This window comes from Meleagris gallopavo, chromosome 6, assembly GCF_000146605.3.
Source record: "Meleagris gallopavo isolate NT-WF06-2002-E0010 breed Aviagen turkey brand Nicholas breeding stock chromosome 6, Turkey_5.1, whole genome shotgun sequence".
Lineage (NCBI taxonomy): Eukaryota > Metazoa > Chordata > Aves > Galliformes > Phasianidae > Meleagris > Meleagris gallopavo.
The window spans coordinates 20,931,164-20,949,420 of NC_015016.2; the positions used below are offsets into that span (position 1 = coordinate 20,931,164).

The 18,257-nt window shown below is 39.4% G+C and overlaps 1 protein-coding gene across 1 annotated transcript in view; it reads right to left on the reverse strand.

Moving 5' to 3' along the window:
• CDK6 (cyclin dependent kinase 6) overlaps nt 1–18,257 on the reverse strand; it is a 108,034-nt gene that overhangs the window by 19,791 nt on the left and 69,986 nt on the right. The window contains exon 5 of the mRNA XM_031553890.1: nt 343–393. Coding sequence (XP_031409750.1) covers nt 343–393 — 51 coding nt within the window. The remainder of the gene's footprint in view (nt 1–342; nt 394–18,257) is intronic.

An 18,257-nucleotide genomic window follows, 5' to 3' on the forward strand; every position in this document is an offset into this window, starting at 1 on the left:
TTTGTATTTGAGCAAAGAGAAACTCTTGAAACTAACTGCTTAGGAAAACTCATGAATAGCACATGCACAATATGTTTAAGAGATTTAAAAAGCCCCAAACAGAAGCTTCTCATAACTTCCTGATGATGGCTTCTAGTTCTGCAGAACTCTATTCCACACTGCTTCCTCCTCCCACTCTGACAGAGAATGCATGGAAATATCACGTTGCATAGAGTAGCAACAGGAAATAGGCTCTAGGAATACTTAGTTCTAGACATTACTGCATTAAAAACACAGCAAAGAAACCTCACGGTATTTCAGTATTAAACATATATTGACATAATGCAACTGGTTATTACTTACTCAAAGATTTTTCCTAGCTGATCAACATCTGAATTTCCACGGAAGAGTGGTCTGAAAGAATAAAGAGATATTTTTTCCTTTAATTAATGTGAACTTTTATTTGTCAGCTGTCAATGTTGAGTGAAAGCTCGTTATTTTTCTGCGATCTCATTTCTTTTGCTTTCATATTTTATCCAGTCTTTGGGAATACTTTTCTACTAAACTTGATAAAAACCAGGACAGATGAGAAATATTTTTGAATATGCTATTTTTTAGAATTTAATTGCATCCTTCAACACGTATAACTTTCTCTCAGCTAATGCTACTCTCTATATAATCAAAACAAGATAGAACATAATGAGCTGTGTAGAGAGACAAAAACAGAGTGAAATGTCATGCATTCATTAAAGTATAATACAATTGGAGATTAATTATTATATAAATATTATATAAATTCAAAATTAAATTCTTCTCATGTTATATATTGGAAACATACTTCCACCAAATTTAAAGGATCAAATAAATGACAATGGATTTATGAAGGTCTGTAAAGAATGGGGTGTGAAGCGATACAGCATTTACCTTGAAGGAGAGGAATACTTCCGCTGCATAAATATATTCAGGAAAGAAACAAATTAATAGGTGGAATCTCCAAAGCTTTCAGAAAAAGACAGTGTCAAAAATTACTTTCAGACAGTGGTATGCAGTTTTTTCTCTCGAAGTGAAATTTAAAATATTTTTACTCTGTATGACTGCATTGCCATCTTGGTCTACGGTACAGCAAGTTGTGATGAACAGCGCAGTTTTGTGTCTGAATTCCCAAGAGATTCACAGAATCACAGAGTAGTAGAGGCTAGAAGGGACCACTGGAGATCATCCAGCCCAAGCCCCTGCTTAAGCAGGTTTCCTACAGCAGGTTGCACAGTAAAGGGTCCGGGTGGTCTAAAATACCTCCAGAGAAGGAGACTCCACAAGCTCTCTGGGCAGCCTGTTCCAGTGCTCTGTCGCTCTCAAAGTAAAGAAGTTTTTCCTCATGTTCAGATGGAACTTTCTGTGTTGCAGTTTGTGCCCTCTGCCGCTCGTCCGGCTGCTGGGCACCCTGAAAAGAGCTCTCCCGCCCAGGAGATAATTATAAGCATTGCTAAGATCCCCCTCAGTCTCCTCCAGGCTGAACAGCCTCAGGTCTCTCAGCCTTTCCTCATCAGGGAGATGCTCCAGGCCTCAATCATCTCTTCAACCCTCTGCTGGACTCTCTCCAGGAGTTCCCTGTCTTTTTTGTAGCCTGCTAGTCAGGCTACCTCTCTCTCTGGATCACAGCCCTCAGAAAACACTGCAAGCTATAAATTTATGGTCACAGTTCCCAAAACTATTCAACAGAGACATGGTGACTTTACAAACTAAGTATTTTCCCATGCATCTTTGATTATGAAGAAAGGTCAGTACTCTCATGTCTCTCTGTACGCTCTTTTTCTTCTCTCTGAAAAGGTCCTAAAAAGCTGTGACATCCAGAGCCACCATCTTCATTGTTGCACTTCTCAGGATAAAACGTCTCCCATCTACACTGGGAGTACAAGAAGTACTCAGAGACAGTCCTTCCCCTCTCACTGCCCATCGGCAGAAGCAAATGTAGGATTTGGATCTCCTATTACTAACCATGAGTTCATTGTGAGAAATGGTGCTTTATATGTTGCAGCTCTCACATGCAGAACAGGGCTATGTGCCACTACTTATCTGGGGGTCAGCACCAGATACACCCAGATAGGCCCAGAGGATGGTGACAGGTCTCAGGCATAATAAGCTCTGCGGAAATCTGTGCCACTAAGAAAAAAAGCAAAGCAATAACTGGAGGACGTGCTGACCATCTTTGATGAGCTAAATGTGCCTTTTGCCTCTATGGTTGCTGCCACCCAGGTCACGTTCCTATCAGCTAACACTGCAAACTGCTTCGGGCAGAGGCACAGCGAACAATTTAATCAAACTCAATTTGAAATTATATGACATCAGGTTTAAACTGATGGGCTAAAATGTGGCAGTCTGGTACTTGTCCATAAAGGGCTTTTTTATTTAGACTCTGAAGAGATGATAAATGATGGTACGCGCTGCTTCTTAGGTGTGCATGCTACTTATTAATTGCGGTCTCTTTGACAAGAGCACTTCAACTCATACCTACAGATTTCTGTATTTTAGAAGCTTTAAGGTATCTGGAAATAGTGGATTTTACTGAAAAACAGTGAAACAACTTCACATAGATATGAGCACCTACTGCTATCAGTTTTGAGCCTGATTTTCAGGATGGTCAGTAGCTACAATCCCAGTATTACTGTGGCAGCGGATACACTGATACCTTCCAAAGTCAGACAAAGCAACAACCTTAGATATGGTTCTGAATGACTCGTTAAAGTAATTAATATACAGCTTGCATCACCTCAAGAAATTCATTTTGGCTCCGGTATTAGAATATTGGAGCCCTTTATACTAACAAAATGTATATAGTCAGGCAATTCTATCCATGCAAATGGAAAGCAGATTTAATGTTGCAAAACGTATGCTGAACCGTGTGTTATGTGAAAGCTTGGCAAAGTCAGCCTTGTTCGCAAATCACCTTAGGCAGTGTCATGCCAAAACAAGTATGATTCTTGGGATTTTTAAGAGAGGTTTTTCCCATCACTGCTGTTGTCTCAGATTCACTGAGGGCTGAGGAAAAAATTTAAATTCTTTTGAATATATAATTATACAACACAAGGTGACCTTCCAACATACTTTGATATTTCATCATAATGAAGCATTATGAATTCATCTTACAGACTCCTATCCATCCCACCATCGTGACTACAACAGAATGCCAGCTCTAGGTTAGGCACCACTAACGTAATGAAATTTGCCTCGTGAATTTTGGCTGGCAGTTCAATTGGAATATTGGATGGATGATTGGGGAAGTAGATCTGTAGATGCACTTAATCAGCAACTGTATGAAGATCTTTTCTCACATTTTGGCACTAATTATTCTCAGTAATGACCTGCCAACACTGCAAGTCCAGTACACCTTGGATGGGAACGTTCATCTCAAGTCAGTATTTTTTAATGCTATTCTTAAAGGTAGATGATAGCTCTCCCAGTACCACTGAACTGGAAGCACGCCCAGCAGCCACAAAAATGTAAAATCTCACCTTTGTTCTTTGTATCTTTCACTTGACTCACTCACCCACTCACTCCCTGAGGTCTATTTATGCAAGCTGAATCCAGAAGTCCTTACTTGGGGATATATCCTCCCCTCTGTGATGATAATCTATGTGAGACTACTTAAAGAGAAGGTTTGATTTTGTAAAATTCCTTATTTTTTTCCTTGAGAAGAGGGCATGGAGCTGGATCTGTCTCCTGTGACAGAAGATGTGTCTGTCCTCTGACCTTAAAGAACAGTGTGTAAAATCTGTGTGTATGTATACCTCAGGAAAGAGGGATATTCCAGTGGGGGAAAGAGATACACTTCCCTTCTGTGTGTTTCCTTTATCCTCTCAACCTTCTCTGCTTCTTTGCTTACCACAAAATCCAAGCTCTGAGGGACCCAACACCACTGCTGTTACAAACCACACAGTCAAACAAGGAAGAATATAGGACAGAAACACAGTGCATCAAAAGACTAATTTAGTTTCCCTATTAGTTTAAGAAATCTCAAATGTTGTCATGCTGCCATATTTTCCTATTTTTGTTGGTTGCTGCTGTGTTTTGTTGTTTTTTTTTTTTTCTCTTCTTGTTTTGTTTTGTTTTAGGGAAGGGAGGAGAGAAATCTTACAAGAAGTCTACAGGTCTCTGTCCTGTTTCACCATTCCTTCTCTAAACCTTGGAGCTAAACCTTTATTCACTGCTCCTTGAAAACTACCCACTGAATGGAGGAAAAAAATCTTTATTTGTAAGGTGGGACCAGAATGCCCATAGCCTACAGATCTAAAGATGAGTTGGAGATGTCATATTATAAATAAAAATGTACTTTTGAAAGCTAGGAGCTATCACGGAACAAGATCCTGAGGTACAGATAGGATATGCAGCTACATAGTTATGTGGATATTAGCTAGGAGACTGCACTGTGACTCTTTTCAGATAATAAATCTACCTTTTGTATTGTAGTCCAACACTGGTGAGGTGCTGGACCAGAGAGACAGGGACATACTGGAAAGAGCACAGTGAAGGGCCACAAAGGGACTGGAGCATCTCCACTATAAAGAAGGGCTGGAGAGAGCTGGGGCTGTTCAGTATGGATAAGAGGAGGCTCGGGGATAAACTCATTGATGTATTTAAATATCTGAAGGAAGGGTGCAATGAGGACAGAGCCAAGCTGTTTTCAGCGGTGCCCATGCCAGGACAAGACACACTGCGCACAAAGTGGAAGACAGGAGGTCCTTCTGAACGAGGCAGCACTTCTGTGCTGTGTGGCATCAGTGCACTGGCACAGGTACCTGGAGGCTGTGGGGGTCTCCTCTTTAGAGATCATCAGAAGCTGGGCACCCTGCTTAGGCTGGCCCTATTGGGCCACATAGACCCAGAGGATCCTGCCCATATCGACCACACTGTGATTTGTGATAACACGGAAATAAAAACAGATCTCAACATGAGGCTGAACTGTAAAACCTAACATACCCTGAAAAAATTAGCATCTACTTACAGTTTAGAAGGACTTAATACTACTAATTCTTTGGCTGAAATGCTCACTTATATGTAGCCGAACTAGAAAGATTTTACCATTCACCAACTTTATGTTCTTTTCCCATTTCATGCTGTTTCATACTGTTTTTCACCTTCACTGAATATTCTATGTGTCAGAGCTTAATACGGTGTCTAAAAGGTTGAGCATTTTATTTTATAGACAGTGTGTTTCACGTCTATGCTACTCAGTAAAAACTGAGATATAAACATTTCCTAAGCAAGTCTCTATGAAAAAATTCTCCCTGGTGCAACTCTGCTAACATGCCAAAGCAATTCTAAAAGTATTGTATACAATGACAATGCAGTGACACCCTCAATATAAATGAGGTTTAACTGTAAACTGACCACATTACTTCTAGGTTCACAAAGCAAAGACAGTCTGTAACTAACTGTAAGAAAAGTCAGTGTTTTCATACAAATTGAAATTAAAGGCATTGATAAGCACTGCTCTAGCACATATTGCAGTGCAAACAAGGAAAAAAAAATTATAAAACTATAAAACTACATGCACTGAGGCACAGGAAAAGACTTCTGCAAGTTTCTTGGCTGATATTTTGAACCAATTAGTGACATCCAAATCGGAAGCTATTTTCCAATTTCTTACACTGAGTGATTAAACTACAGATAAAATGGATACATGGAAGAAAGCTCACGTAAAGAAAAATGGTACTGAAGAGTGAAAAAGAACAGTCAGGAAACTCTCTTTCTAACCAAAATATAATACAGCCAACAAGACAATTCTAGTATTGCCAATACAATTGCCTCTAAGGCTAGGCATGGAACTGGAAATGTAAGAAATAACTTCCAAAATAGCTATCTGGATACTATCTGCTTGTCCATTTGTTCAGTTTGGTGAGAAGTGGGGAATCTCATCACCTTCCTTGTTACTATAGAAAAGCAATAAGGACAATTTCTTGATTACTGACTTGAACATGTTCAATATTCTTGGTGAAAAGTCTGCATATTGGCAACCCAGATAAAGTCACTCTAAAATCGAAAGAGCATAATGCTCTTTGGGCAAGTAAGGCTTAGCTGGTCTGGCTGAAAAGGTAGCAAGGAGAAGAACTGGAAGAAAGAGCAGCAATTTCAGAACAGGTAGCTGCTGCTTGAAGGCATTGGAGAGACAAGATGAGTAACCCCATAAAAGAAAACTCACAGTAATGCAGCAAAGTGGAAAGAAAAATACAAAGGGAAAGATTACAGCAGCAGCTCATGAAAACGGTACAGGGAATTTTAGAAGTCAGTGAGGTTGCAGTAGTTAAGTTTAGGAGCTTGCGTGCCTTTGTGTATAAGAGCAACAAGGAGACGGTGAAGAAACTAAAAAAGCTAAAGCCGAGAAACATTTGCCAAGGAATCCTGCATCGTGCCATGGGAAACCTGCCAAGCTACATACTCTGTGACTCAGAGATATATTTAAATAATGTTGTTGTTGAGTTTTTTCTTTTTTTTTCATGTTACAAAATGTGAATAGCTGGCAAATATTTTATTCAGATTCTTGGTTACTTATTACGATGAAAATATTTTCATTTTTAGAATTATAAACAAGGAAGACCTAAAACTAGAATGATGACTAGAATAACATGATCTGGACTGTCCTGTGGAAACCTTTATTTAAGTGGGATTATTTCCGAGCTGATTCACTCTCCTTCCCACCGCTGGTTCTTTTTGGTAGATCTTCTGGACAAGTCTATACTGCAGGCATGAGTAGTGAGACTAAGGCAAGATATAAGGAAAATAGATCTATCAGTCTTTAAAGACGAAGGCCCTTGGCCTTTCTGAGAGGTAGCAGGAATTTGGTACAGTATAAAACTTTATTCTGAAAACAGGCCACAGCAGACAACATTGCATGCTCCAGGCAGTTACCCACTTCCAGTCACAAGTGACTTGCCTCAGTTGTTGTGCAACTGGGAGTTCTCATTTTAAATGTAACACTTTTTGTATTCCCTCTCCTTTTCCTTTCCCTCTCCTTTTACTTTGTGTGAGTGGGTTCCAGACACAGCACAGGAAGCAGTTACTTCATGTGGAGCATGGACATATCGTCTTCTACATATAAGAAGAAAGATGGTGTGGATACACATTAGGATTGAAGAAATACTGTTCAGCTAGAATCTGACAGAAAATGGATCAGATATCTTCGATTTTTCATTTTATTTGCCAGAATTTTTTACTGAAATTCTATTGTTCTTCAAGTAGGATAGTACCATAATCATCCATAATATCTCTAAGATCATTGGGGCTGTATCTATTTGAAACAGATTTAATTCGTCAATATAACAGCAATCACTGTTTTTTCTGAAGTTTCTCATGAACTTTTTGAGTGTTACTCCATAGGCAGTGACAGATACTGAAAACGGGCAGCTTCTGGAAAACTACTGCAATCCTCCAGTGCTGCGATGTGTTGAATTTGTACCCTATTGCTATTTAAAATGAAGCAAATGAATTCTAAAAATAAAGATAATATTCTGACCCTAAAATACACATGCAGCCTATTTCCTAAGAAATGGAGGTGCTTTCTGAGCTGCCTGTCAGCCAGCAAGGAAAAGACTTGTCCCAGGTAACCTTCAGGACACTGCTAACATACAGGTCCAAAGCTGCAAGTCAGTGGTGTTCAAAAGGAAGTAGAAAGGTAAAATAGGAAAATATTTGGAGTGATTCATTGGACAACACTCTAAAAAGATTTGTAATCATTTTGGCAATTCACTTTGGGTTAAGATCTCTAATGAGATCAACATTCCCCGTGAGGATTTTCATTATGAAAACTTTGCACTGCTTTGCTACAATGATTGCATTACTTGGAGAAGCTGGACTCTGGGAGCATTTTTACAGGCTGGCACATGGTAAGAGCCAGAACTGTAAAGAACATCAATCACAAGAAACTTACAGATGGACACATGTTCCCTTTGAATGTATAACTGAAAGGAAGACAGTAGTAAAAGGGAAACCAAGCAGAGGCACTGTGTACAGCTTTATGACAGTCTACAGTTTACTGTATAGACTCAGTTGTTGATTAAAATACAGCAAAGAGAAAGAGCAAGATCTTAAATAAAATATAATCATTTTCAGAGCTTCACTAGGAACTGGGCAAAGGAAGCTTAACATCTGCTGTACACTTTCAGTGAAAGCATTGTGTTACAAGGTCCCAGTTGGCCTTGGAGCAGAATCGAGGGCCTTGACCCCAACCACTGCACTGAATGGGACTTTCACCACAGACATCAGTGACTCCAGGATCAGGCTAAGTATGCTTTGGTTTCACAGCATCTCACAAGGAAAAAAAATGATGTTTCAACAGATGGATATAACATTCCCGATCAAGAAATATCCAAAAAATAAGGTAGTGCAGATATTATCTTCAACCATAATATGCTCTAACGGGGGCAGATTGCATCTATTCCTGAGCAGAACTGCGTCAAAGTTCATCAGATAATACTTTTTTTTTAATGGAAGAGCCTTGGTAGGTTAAACGTCCTTCACTTATTCCTTAAGCACATACGTCACAACTCTTTTATCTGTGGACATTTTGCTTCTCTAGAAGATTTGTAGGTTCGTTCCACCAGTGTTTATAGGGCTGTTATCTCAGCTCCGTGAGCATGATATAACGGTGGCATTTTGAACTCTCCCTACTTTTGAAGTAAGTTCCAGAGATCCATACACAACTGACCTCAGAGAAAGGAAAAGGAATAAATGCATGGTCTCTTCATCAAGTGCAGAAAGGAACATTCCTCTTGTTTTTCTGACAGTTCTACCAGCAATATGATTTAACCATTTGTGTGTTAAACACCCACCCCACCACTGTATGCAGTTAAATCACCTCTATCTTTTCAATCAGCTGTTTTAGGTTTACTTGCGTAACTAAACAGCAGGCTTCTGTATTTTTATAGCATCCAGAAAGAGCTACTAGTAATGACAAATACAGTTCAATCATGCTTTTCCTTTGAACATTTGGTTTTCTGTACTCTCTTCTTTCTGTTGAACCTATTTCATATCACCTTTTTAAACTTGAACTCTCTAAAACAGCTGTGCTTCTTCGCTTTTCTTGTACAACTGAGTACTTGGGTAGCAAGTGGACTCTGGATTAGATACAGGCCATACTGTGTGGATGGACAGAAGCTGAGAAAGCTCTTTCCTCTCCACTTCACTCACGTAAGCAATGGTCCAACTGCTGTGTAGAATGCTGCACAACAGCAGTGCGTGCATGCAGAGCTCTGGGCAGTACTCATTTCCACAGGTCTGTGCGTGTGAACAAATTTGCCCATATTTTCCTTGAGAAGACCTCAGTCCTCCTTCCAGGCCAGAGTGATTTTCCACCACCGTTTTCGTTGAGTTCATAATTTACTACTCACTTAAAAATTCAGCAGACAGCATTCCAAAGTGGCACAATTTAGTCAGAGTGTCATGGTGCTCTTTAATGAGGTATTTTAAAGAAGTATTTTTAAAACATCTATCTTGCAGCCAAGGATCTACCCCCAAGGCAAGCAATGAGTTTAAGTCTGTTCCTGATCTTCATCAATTATACAAATGAGAAAAAAAGAAACTGTACTGTACATGAAATATCTATTTCTTTATCCTGTATGGAATTTCAAAATGAAAATCTATTCAAATCAGAACTTTCAGAGATATTAATTTTTTATAGTTTCATGAGTTTCTGTTAATCTTCTGATGACTCTGGAAAGCTTGGCAGTTGGCATTTTCTGTATTTACTAATCTAAAAAAATCTTTTAAAATGGACTTTGCTCTGACTGCCTCTAACGTTGGAATTAGTTTTAATCAAGGAGTTATGTAATAGATTTTAAAGTCTGAGGCCCTAATTAAAATACAATTCCTGTTACACAATCTGAAAATATTTTCAGATTACTTTTCCAGTAAACCTTTAAACTAAACGATTTTGCACCATTAGGTCAATTTCTTATGCAATAAACTCTTTGTGACCACATATCTATCATTGTTGTCATTCTTGTATCAGCTGAACATCTTTCCAGAAGTAACCTTTCCACGAGGGAGACTAACTCCTGCCTACCCTTGATTCTTTTAGACTAAGGAGAAGAAAGATGATGCAAAAGGGGCAAGTATATCATGTGTGCTGGTTCATTCAGTCTGCCCAAAGATAATTAGCCCACTGACATCCAAATATATCTTTCCAGCCTTGTCAGGGTTTTATTTCCTTCTCAATAAACCTAAACAAAGTGTTTCACAAGCCTTTAGATAAAAGAAATTGTGCTCCTAAATATGTTATATAAAATGATGAAAAAAGACAGTGGTAGATGTGATGCTTTAGTTCCATGAGTATGAGTTACACAAAGAATGTAAATTATCAGCATAACTTTTTTTTTTTCTTTTTAATTATAGAGCTAGGAAGTGTAAGCTAGAAAAGCAAATATCCAACTATAAACATCTGGAAAAAGTCCGAAACACAAAATTCTCACTGTCATTGGTAGCAGCACAGTGGCAGAGGTGATGTAGTGAGATAACAGAGGCTGTGCATTGGCATTCTTGAGGCTTAAGAATAGTGATCCATTAGATATTCTATTTCCATATTTGAAGGGAAACATCAATGCTTGACATAACTGAGAACGTGAAATTCTCAATACTGAATAAAATTGAAGAATAAAGGGAAAGCATTACAAGCTCAGAGAATGATCCGTTGGGGCTTTTTTCTGCAACTGGGCTGGAGCTGCTCCTGTGTGGCACCCAGGACATGTTTTGATCTACGAACACTTTTGTTGCCCCCATATTAGCTGTTAATGGCACCTGTTGCACTAAGCCTTTCTAATTTTTCAGATAATCCTGAAACATCAGAAGGACTCCCTCCCCAACCCTCCCCCTCACATCTCTCATCACCTTCAAGTGTAATAAAACACTCGGCCAGAAAAGAATCTCTGAAAGGGGATTACAACCCTTCAGGCCAGGAAGGTAAGGAAAACACTTCCAGCACTGAGCAGTAAACTACTACACAAGCAGAGGTGAAATTTCAACTTCAAATTTGTCCTCCAGCTCCAGAGACTGAGAGTCAAAAGACATGAAAGTGAATTAAAAGGATGTTGTGAAAGAAATACTTTAATTTTTAGCAGCTGTTCTGGCTTACAGTGAATTAATAAACACCTGCTGAAAAACCTGAGATAAGCATTAAAGTTAGTGAGTATGTATAGCAACCATACAAGGAAAACTGATATAATTCTCAATGCCAGTTAAACTAAATATAATTTTGCCTTAAATAATACTTTATACTGTGCAGTTAACTCCATTACTCATACTGGAGAAACTAAGAGATCTACATTCACTGGCTCATGAGAGTGCATGGTAATCCAGGGTTGAGAGTTCTGCTATTATTTATGCTGTTCACCTATTAGTCATTTCACATAAAATCTTTCTTTCCCACTTGAATCCCAACCGAATGAAAGAGAAAACTAATTTATTTCATAAAAGAGAAAAACCAAAAACGTTCTACCCAGGATGACACTTCTTAGATGCTACCCTCCCCACTGCAGTTGTAGCATTTACATTAAAGCATTACAGTTTGTTTCGAAGCTTCCCAGAAGAATTTTGGAACAATTTTTATTCTATTATCTCTTGAGTACAGTGCTTTGCCATTACTGAGACATAGTCCTGCCTCGGTAGCAAAACTCTATTGGCTTTTGACATTATTTTAGTGGGAATAGGATACAAATTTATCTTTACATAATAAATATTTCTTCAGTCTCTAAGGTACTGAGAACCTGTAGCTGTTGAACCATTCCATGCCTTGAACTTTTCAGCCCACACATCACCAGGTTATTCAGCACTTTTATGTTCTCTGCTAGTTTCCCACAATCCATTTCTAAAAAACAATTTATAAAAATACTGGGATCTGCTGAAAACACCAAAAAAAGACAATGGAAGCCTAGAGAAGAATTTTAACTCTATATCTGAAAAAGCTCAGATTTGCTCAAGATTCAAAAACTAGAATCCTCTTCTGCATATATGCATAAGCATATAACCAAGCCAAAGCTTCCTTCCATGGTAAGCCATGCTTCCTATACAGATGTGGCTGGAGAGTTTACGAGAAGTAGATTACCAAGTTGTTTGGGGCCTCTTTAAACTCGACTTTCTCTTTCCAGCCTAATACCCTCATAATCAAACTAAAAAGTTCTGGAGCCAAGACAGGTAAGAAGCAAGAATGCCTGCTTTTCTGTTTGGTCTTTGTACATACACTTTACCATTGCTAATGGTCTGATGCAATCTAGAGTAGCTTCATTCTTTTAGCAGCTGAATATGATTCTTCACTGCCAATTAGGCTTAGTTTAACAGCTGCAGATAGCACCATTACTGAGAAATCCCATGCTTTGTGTACTTCTTTAGATACTGAACGCTTGCACTCCTATTATTTGGATATAATGAGCACTTTAAAAATCATTCTGTTGTATAGATTGTTTTGTGTGCTGTACTGACATAATAATAAAACCTGCTTCACGGACATAATCTAATAAAAATGATCTGATAATCTGCAATAGTTGGCAAATTCTGTATGATATAGCTGACTAAGTCATTTATCTTTAGGTAATTCATTTGGACTCAGTCAGAATCAATAGTAACCGAATCTTTGTGCCTGTTTATTCTAGCCCAGTAGAATAAATCGGTGGAAATAAAGTAATCCCTTGGATGAAACTTCCATTTGACAAATATCTGTTTTCCAAAAGCACTTATTATTGTTAAACCTGGACAAGCTACAGAAGAAGCTATGGAGAATATTTGAGTAGAAGAAATACTGTAACAGAGATTGTCTTAGAGTTGCTTCTGGACAGTATGCATTCTGGACATCTATAAAAGGAAATGAAGCACTAAGGGACAACCAGGCATGCCACATCTTGACACCAAAAGCTCTTGACTTGGTAAATCCTGCCGCTTCCTCTAGCAGTGTACCATGGTGACTGAGTGTTTCATGGACTCATTTGTACACGGCCAATGTACCAGCAAGTTGAGCAGAGTCCACAGGCAAACATGATGGCACTGCTGCAAGTGCCATGCAGACAAAAAGAAGCAAGGCAACAACATACTCATATCACAAGGATAACATGGCTTCAAAAGAAGAGAAGACAGGAACTAGTATGAACTGTATTCTGCTATGCCTCTTCTCTGTGTTTTTCAGTGCCCAGCAAACAACACAGGCTTGAGGACTGATGGTGAAGACGGCTCTGGCTGCCTGTGGATGCCACGTATGCTGCAGGATGCCTGGGATGTGCTGCACAGCCTGTGTCCACCACCCTCCCCAGATCAGGGCTCTGTCTAGGTCTTTGCCATCCACAACCATAGCCTGCAGACTCATATCTACTTCAAGTCCTCTGCATAGTCTGTCCCCCATGATGTAAGTAAGCACTTCCGTGGTTATCATTCCCTTGGAAAAATGGTTTTCCAGAAATCTAAATATCACAATTCCTCTTGCTTTCTTTTGACATTTAGAGCTCTCCTCTCACAGCCAATTATTTACTTGGTACAAAAATAGTACAAGGTTTCAGAAAGCTGTTGTGTTTTGCGTTCTTTTCTGGGTGGTCAAATCTAGCAAATTGAATAAAGTTGCTCAGATCAAAATTTCTGACTGGACATTCAATTTGGAAAAAGTCCACACTTGGGAGCTCAGCAATGTGAGCTGCAGTTAATATCTAATCTTCCCTCCCCTTCTCTAGCACACACCAGTGTCCAGGAAAGTCTCCTGTACACCCATTTGGACTTTGAATACCTTTTTGTAGCCATTTTCTTATGAAAGAGAAAAGTAAATAAAAACAATATTTAATTCTATTATGAGACAAACAAAAGTACACAGAGCTTCCCCCAGCCAAATTCTAGTCAAAAAGCAAAGCCTCTTGCAGCCAAGTTCCTGGAGAGGAAAGCAGCGTGAAAGAGCCAGGAGACCCTTTCAAAAGCAAAGTCCTTGAGCTGCATACAGCTGGTTGTCCCTCCCTGGGGCCAAGAGGAAGGAGCACTGTAATGCTGCTCCGTGCCTCTCTTCTTCTATGGCTGCAGCCACTTGCAGCTGGGGATGTCATCTGGATGTCACCTGTGGGTTGCTTTGCCTTTTCCAAGGAATGACCTCATCTTTGAGATGCCTGTGTGTGTTTGAGGTGCTGCACATTGGCACTGGTAGGCAGCTGTGCCTGGCACAGCACTGCCTGGGGGGCAGCCTGGTGATCCTGCCGCCAGCCTTACTTCCAAATGCAAACTGCACTTTCCAAATAAAAACTACATTACAAATTCCACTACAAATACCATGATGTTAATACCAAGGACTTTAAAACGTCTACAACATGACTGACATGTTGTGGTCTTTTTCCTAGCCATGAGGCCTTTTCCTCTGACCTCTGGTCAGGCTAACTTGGGTTGTCGCAGACCAGAGTATCTGCCCTCCAAGGAATGAGAGTTTTTCCTTAAGGATGCCACATTCAAGAGGATGTCAGAAGAGTGCTGTGCCACCTGTACATGCAGAAGCTGCAAAAGCTTTCCAGTAGGGCAGCTTGGTGAGCATGGCTTGGGCCTACAGCACCTGGTCCTGGCTGCAGGTTGGCCCGCACCTGAGCTAACGGTCAGGTTACCCATGGTCAGTTAGCACAGCTGCTGCAGGTCTTCTTGCCCCGACTTCAGGGTTCTCTTCTGTTTTTTGTCATGGGTAGTGAGACAGTTTTTGGTTTCTATGGTTTACCAACGGTTTCCCTTACCAACAGATCTATTCCTCTGACAGAAAGCCTGGCACAGCTGGAAACTAGGAGGAAAACCACAAGTGAATGGCCTGGCGCTCACTTACCACTCATCTCCAACCACAGGCCGATGCAGTTGCTGGATTTGACTAACGGCTATCAATCAGCCCAACTGTAGACACTTAGAAAGATATCAGCTAGAAAAGGCTTGAGGGAGAATGTGAGCTGAAAAACAGCACGGTACTTTATTTTTAATGGGTGATGTTGTCTTGGGAACTCATATGTATTTTGCATTTGACAATTAGAAGCATTATTCTGTTTGCCCTTCACTCCATTAATATGCATTTGTTTTCTGCCCAAAGCCAAGGGGAATTCTGCTGCGGTGTTAGGATTAAAGAGAAAACAATCCTGCTTATCAGAAAACTGCAATAACATGAGCAAGTACAGCCTTCTGCCCTCCTTTGTTAGTAAAGTCTGAAGCAAAATGCCATTGTTATTCTATCAGATCACTAAGGTCTCTAAGCTAAATTGTGGCTCGAGTCCATTCAATTTAATAAATGCTTGAAAAAAAAGTCTGTAATAGGCTGGCCACCTATCTGGGGAAGAAGAAAAAATCCAATTTTATTAGGTCTGCTTTGGAAAAACCATCAGCCTCCCACACGACCATGTGCACATGAATGGCAGAAGAATAAAGGAGGAAAAATGCAAAGCACAGAATTTTCAGTGCTGACAAGATCTTTCCAAGGAATGAACCTTCTCCCAGTATAGCTGGTCTGGACTATGGAGAACTTTAATGACACTTGCAACTTAAATCATTCTTATAACAAAACAAGATAATTTCCAAAAATGGCAAAAACAAACTCAAGCCAGAATTGTACAGTACCTTGGTTCAAAGACTGCAAATCAAGCTGTGTAGCTTTTACAGTTCTAAGCTGCAGCATCTACCTTTGCTTATTAAAATAAAGACCAAAAGCAAAACAAAAATAAAAACAAAAAAAGAAAAAAGAAAAAAGGAGTTGTTTGAATTTTGCTCCTACCCAAATCTAACTGTGAGCAAGCAGACAAGTGGATGATTACATTTTCAAGCTGTTGGTCCACTAGATACGTTGGTTTAAGGTCCACTGGAAAACACCAGATAATATGATTGCGAAGTCTGTGTTTAAAATTGCTGCATGATAAAGTGAACAGTTATTTCTCAAAAACATTTAAGAAGTTTGTCAGTTTATAGGTAAACCCTGACTTACAAACAGCCATTCATAGCCACACTTAGCTCTGATGCTTTTTGCCTACTGTGTTGGTTTTTCTCTTCTAATATCCTTTTTTTTTCCTTTTTCGTGAATTTCTTTTCTGATCCATCCACTTCTTTCCGCTGCCCCACATAAAGAGGACATGAAATTATCTTACAGCTCTCTTCTCTATCTGCTTTTGAAAGGCATTTCAGAAATGTGTTGAAAATGAGAATGGAGCACAAAAAGGACAGGTGAAGCTAAGACCTGAAGAAAGGCCTAATAACATGGAGAAATAGAGGATCCTGTAGGCAAAATGAAATACTATTGCTGCATAGCTAAGCATCCACTTAAAAACAGTGAGGACTAAATCATCAGATATGCTGAAGTACAGGAAAATAACTGACAAAGAATTAAAAGGCCTTTACAACTCCTTCTGTGGCAGTACTGATGCATAAATATCTCTCTTTTCAGGCTTTGTTCACAACATTTTTGTTATATAGAAAGGCAAAACAAAAACGAAGCCATCACTACCACCAGTCAGCATTAACTTTCTCCTGTGTTCAACATGATCAAGATTTCACTCATAATCCTGACCAGGATTTCACGCACAGGGAGAAGTTAAAACCCCACTTTGAATGACAACTTCCGAGAATGTACAAAACCACTCTTAATAAAGATCATTGCAAAAATAAATATAGTTTTTCCCTGTAGAATCCTGTTGATTTTTTCCACCATTTCCTACCCTACAGATTGCATACTACATTGATCCATTGATTCCAGTTGAGGGAAAGCTTCCTAAATGGTGTGTTATTTGAAGATGCTTTCTCTGCCTTCTTCTTGTCCAAACCATATTATCTCCAGTCACATCTTTGCCTGCAGATACACTTGAGCTGTGGCAGGAGTATGTACCCCATACAATCTCTGTGTGGCATAGTATTTTGTTGCTACTGTTTTAGTATATAATACTTTACTGTTGATCACAGACTTAAAAAAATCCTCCTGCTCCCCCAATGCCTTGAGTTTTGAACAGTATTAATGATTTATTTTTTTTTTAAGTGATGACATACTCTTGCTTAATTTGAAGTGAGTGACTCAAAACATATAAATCTTCTGGTCAGGCATGCATTTGTAAATTTACAGATTCACTGTCTCTTCCTCTACACCATCCAAACGCAAAGCAACGAATCATAAGAAATGACTAATCCAAGCTGTGTCTGGAGTAGAGGACCCAGCAATGCAAAATCCAAGCTGTTCTCAGCAATAGCAGAATTTCTGTGAACCACTTTCCCCAAGCCCACGGTCTTCTTTGCTTCTTTTTCCAGACAAAGAACATGCTTTGGCACCTCAGAACCTGTGGTTTTACTGTTGAACGTCTGTCAACAGACATATACCTGTTTTTTCAAAGTGCAACCTTAAAGGACTGCATCTGCAAGAGATTAACACCTCTAGGAACAGCTAATTCAGACCAAATGAGGGCATGATGAAAATGATGCTAGTTAGAACAGCCTAAAGTATGAGCCAGACTGCAAATCTCTTCAGAGTTGAAAGCCACCTGTCCCACTCAAAGCACTGGAGAACCTGGAAGCTCTGTTAAGAGTTATTACTTAGTTATCCACTGGTAAATAGCAGAAACCTGTACCTCCTCCTCTGGATAAATGCATACAGTAGTCACATTGTGATAGCCTGGTTTCCGTTGAAATTACAGTTTATTTGGTGATACTTTGGCCAAAAGATATCAAAATAACCAAATAATTTAAATTCTTGCAAGTTTAGCTTGAACATACTCTCTTGCTTCTGCTTTGCAGTCTCACAAAGACTAGAGCAGATACTGTGAATTCCAGTCTCATCTGTTCAAGTGACTGTTCATATCTCCCACACTGCAACCCTTATTTTGAATGAAAATCTCACGGTCCCCGAGAGTTACCTATCAAGGTTTATTTCATGGAGAAGACAACAAAAAGCTTGTACAGGATCACTGCAAGAAGCACAAACCATGGAACCAGGACAACCTAAGCAATACCCTCTCCTTGCCAGTTTGCAATACTATCTTGAAGAGGGATTTCTCCAGCTAAGTGCTTAGGTGTTGTACTTACACACATTAACAGAGATTAGCTCTTCCACGTTTTGTGCCATTCTGTCCCACTAAATTGTTTACAGAGAGGTTACAAGCCTCTTTGAAGTCAGGGTTAATTTCAACAATAATTTCATTGAAGCCAAGACTCTACCACGTGATCCATCTAAAAGAATTATTCTTTTCAGTCAGTAATAGAAGTTCAAACTCCCCTTTCCAGCTTCAGTTTTTGGAGACAACTCAAAAACAGGTGTTCTATTTCAGGTTGACTATTTTTTT